The sequence below is a fragment of the Triturus cristatus genome, chromosome 12 (genome assembly GCF_964204655.1).
Source record: "Triturus cristatus chromosome 12, aTriCri1.1, whole genome shotgun sequence".
Lineage (NCBI taxonomy): Eukaryota > Metazoa > Chordata > Amphibia > Caudata > Salamandridae > Triturus > Triturus cristatus.
Window position 1 is genome coordinate 489,756,956 of NC_140595.1, and position 2,500 is coordinate 489,759,455.

General features: G+C 43.1%; 1 protein-coding gene across 3 annotated transcripts in view; it reads left to right on the forward strand.

Annotated features, from left to right (window-relative positions):
* The window catches only part of LSM14A (LSM14A mRNA processing body assembly factor), a 258,431-nt gene that overhangs the window by 101,526 nt on the left and 154,405 nt on the right, over positions 1 to 2,500 (forward strand). For all 3 annotated transcript variants that reach the window (XR_014972249.1, XM_085638768.1, XM_085638769.1), the window contains exon 5: positions 1,901 to 2,080. Coding sequence is in view for 2 of the 3 variants with exons in the window: in XM_085638768.1 (XP_085494894.1) it covers positions 1,901 to 2,080 (180 nt within the window). In the remaining variant the exon portion in view is untranslated. The remainder of the gene's footprint in view (positions 1 to 1,900; positions 2,081 to 2,500) is intronic.

Consider the following 2,500-nt stretch of genomic DNA (forward strand, 5'->3'; position numbering starts at 1 on the left):
TCCAGGCCGGATATCGCCTTCGCTGTACGGGGTTACTCCTCAGAGCGGTGCTCTGTTCTTACCTTTCCATGACTTCCGTAGCACAGTACTTAGCACTGTCACTAATGGTGCTGTTCCTCACCATTCTCTTCTTCCCTTTCTGTTTCACTAGCTTTTTTGCACACTGTTGCCTAACTCTCACAGTTTGGTTTGTGATGGCTCCGCGTTGTGACGTGGAAAAGTTCTCTGAAGAAAACTGACGTCAGCGCGCCGGGGTGGGACTTATTTGACCTCGCTGTCGTCACGTCCGCGGACGACGTCCGGGCGGATTCACGGGGTGAAGCCCCCGGCGCGCAGAGATGTGGCAGAAAAGTTTTCCGGATCCAGTCTCACACCTGGGGATAATTCTACGTTAAGAAATCTGCGTTAGAATCGACTATACCAGATACATCGTTACCGAAGGTAAGTAACTTGTACATTGTCCCATCACAGAAAACGTTTGGTTTTTAACATTACTTTCCACTTGTATAACAAAATGTAGATGCTATTTGTTTGTACTTTGAGAAGTGTGCTGTACCCATTACCTGCCCTATGTGAAAGTTAATTCTTGGCAACATGCCCATTGCCCAATACTGGTTTATTGTTGGCTTAGTTTGTGTGCATCCATGGTATTGTGGTGCCCACCCATGGCATAATGGTACTTTGTTAGTAATTCTTGGCGTTTTGTGGGCATCCACTGCGCAGTGGCCCCCCCACACCTGGATTGTTTATATTGGCACAGATTATTCTGGCACCATATTGCGAATTGTTGAACTAATGTGGGCATCAGTTGAACAGTGGTTTAATTTGTAACCTATTGTGGTTATCCTTGGCACCCAGACTTTTACTCTGATGCAGACCACTGGTGTTAAATCATGACTTAATGTGGTCATGCATGACATAATGGCGTTCACCCTAGCATATTGTTGTCTGGTTTAATGGTGGTAATTCCTGGCATATTGTGGGTAGTCATGGAATGATGGGTATGAGGCACAGATGTTATTTTGACTACCTTCAAGCAGCAACAGAACCAAGAAGAACGTAACTAGTGCAAGTGAACATGTGAAACATGTACACCAGCATACACTCTTATCTAACCCTCGTATGCTAGATAGGTCTTAGACATGCCAAGTTTTACAAGAAGGTTGAGCAATATGTAGCCTGTTGCATTTGTAACTGATTTTTTAAAGGAAAGCACTGTGAAGGGTATGCAAATGGACAGGAATTAAGGTGATACAAGGGCATGTTTTACACTCCTACAGATATACCATTTACTTGAAAGCTTTATTGACCAGCCATAGATGTTGTTTCCTGTCTGGCCTTTGGTGGCCAATGGCCATAAGTTGGTAAGGGCTAAGAGTCTACCGATTAAGAGTAATAAAGTCTCCATAAAGTTAACATTGTTCATCTAATTCCTTACTTGATCCTCAAATACCTCTAGTCCATCAAAGGCAGAAGAAATGTGTGGTTTAATCTTGCAACAAAATACAATCTATCCATAGATGTCACAATTGTAGATACAAGCATCTTAAATGATGGTAATTTCCAACAGAAGATGGAATCAGTAGATGAAGATTAGCAGCAGACTTGGAGAGTATATTTATCAGAAGAGTTCTAGGCATTTACTTCCCAGTAGGTGTTCTGTGTGAACAGTGTGTTTATTGAACCGAAAAAAGTATGTATTGTTTGAGGAATTTCTTCTCTATTTACATAATCCAAAAAGGGGTGTGATCTGGATGCATGGCTCTTAAATGAATGCACTGAACTAAACGATAAATGACTTGTATGTATTCAAGTTTTTTCCCCCCACAGTTACTGTATATTTTTGTTTCTACATCCTGTATTTAAAATTGTTTATTCTATTCTACTTGCCACATTTCAGGACGTTCAAGTCCCCATTTAGACACTTTGAGAAAGAGTCCAACCATGGAACAATCGGTCCAGACTACCCCAGCTTCACATTTACCGCCTCCAGGACCTGTTGGAAGGAAAAGTCCACCCCCCACGCGGCCACTGCCATCTGCTAACCAACGGACAATAGAAAGCCAGGAGCAAAAGAGAGGTGCTCATTTCCATTCTTACAAACTTTTCTATTGTACAATGTGTTTTTATTTGCATTGGTGTGTTTACCATTGAGGTTTTCAAGATTATTTCAATACAAAGTATGCTTAGAAGTCCAACACAACCCAGTGAATTGTATTTTCTGGAAGATGACGGTGTTTAGGAAATTTGTGGCTGTTTTTGGGGTCGAAGTTTGGAGAAGCAGTTTGAACAATGACTACTTTTTAGGTCTCGCCTAGCTATTGCGTAGCAATCGCTATGCCAGACTCTAGTAAGGGGCTCCCAAAAGTGGATTGCATGGCGAGCACGCGCACAATCACGTGCATCGTGCCACCATGCAATCCGTTTGGGGAAGCGCTTCAGCCCACAGGCGCGTGCACTGGCGACGGGCGTGCGGTTACGCGCACAATGACGAGCAGAG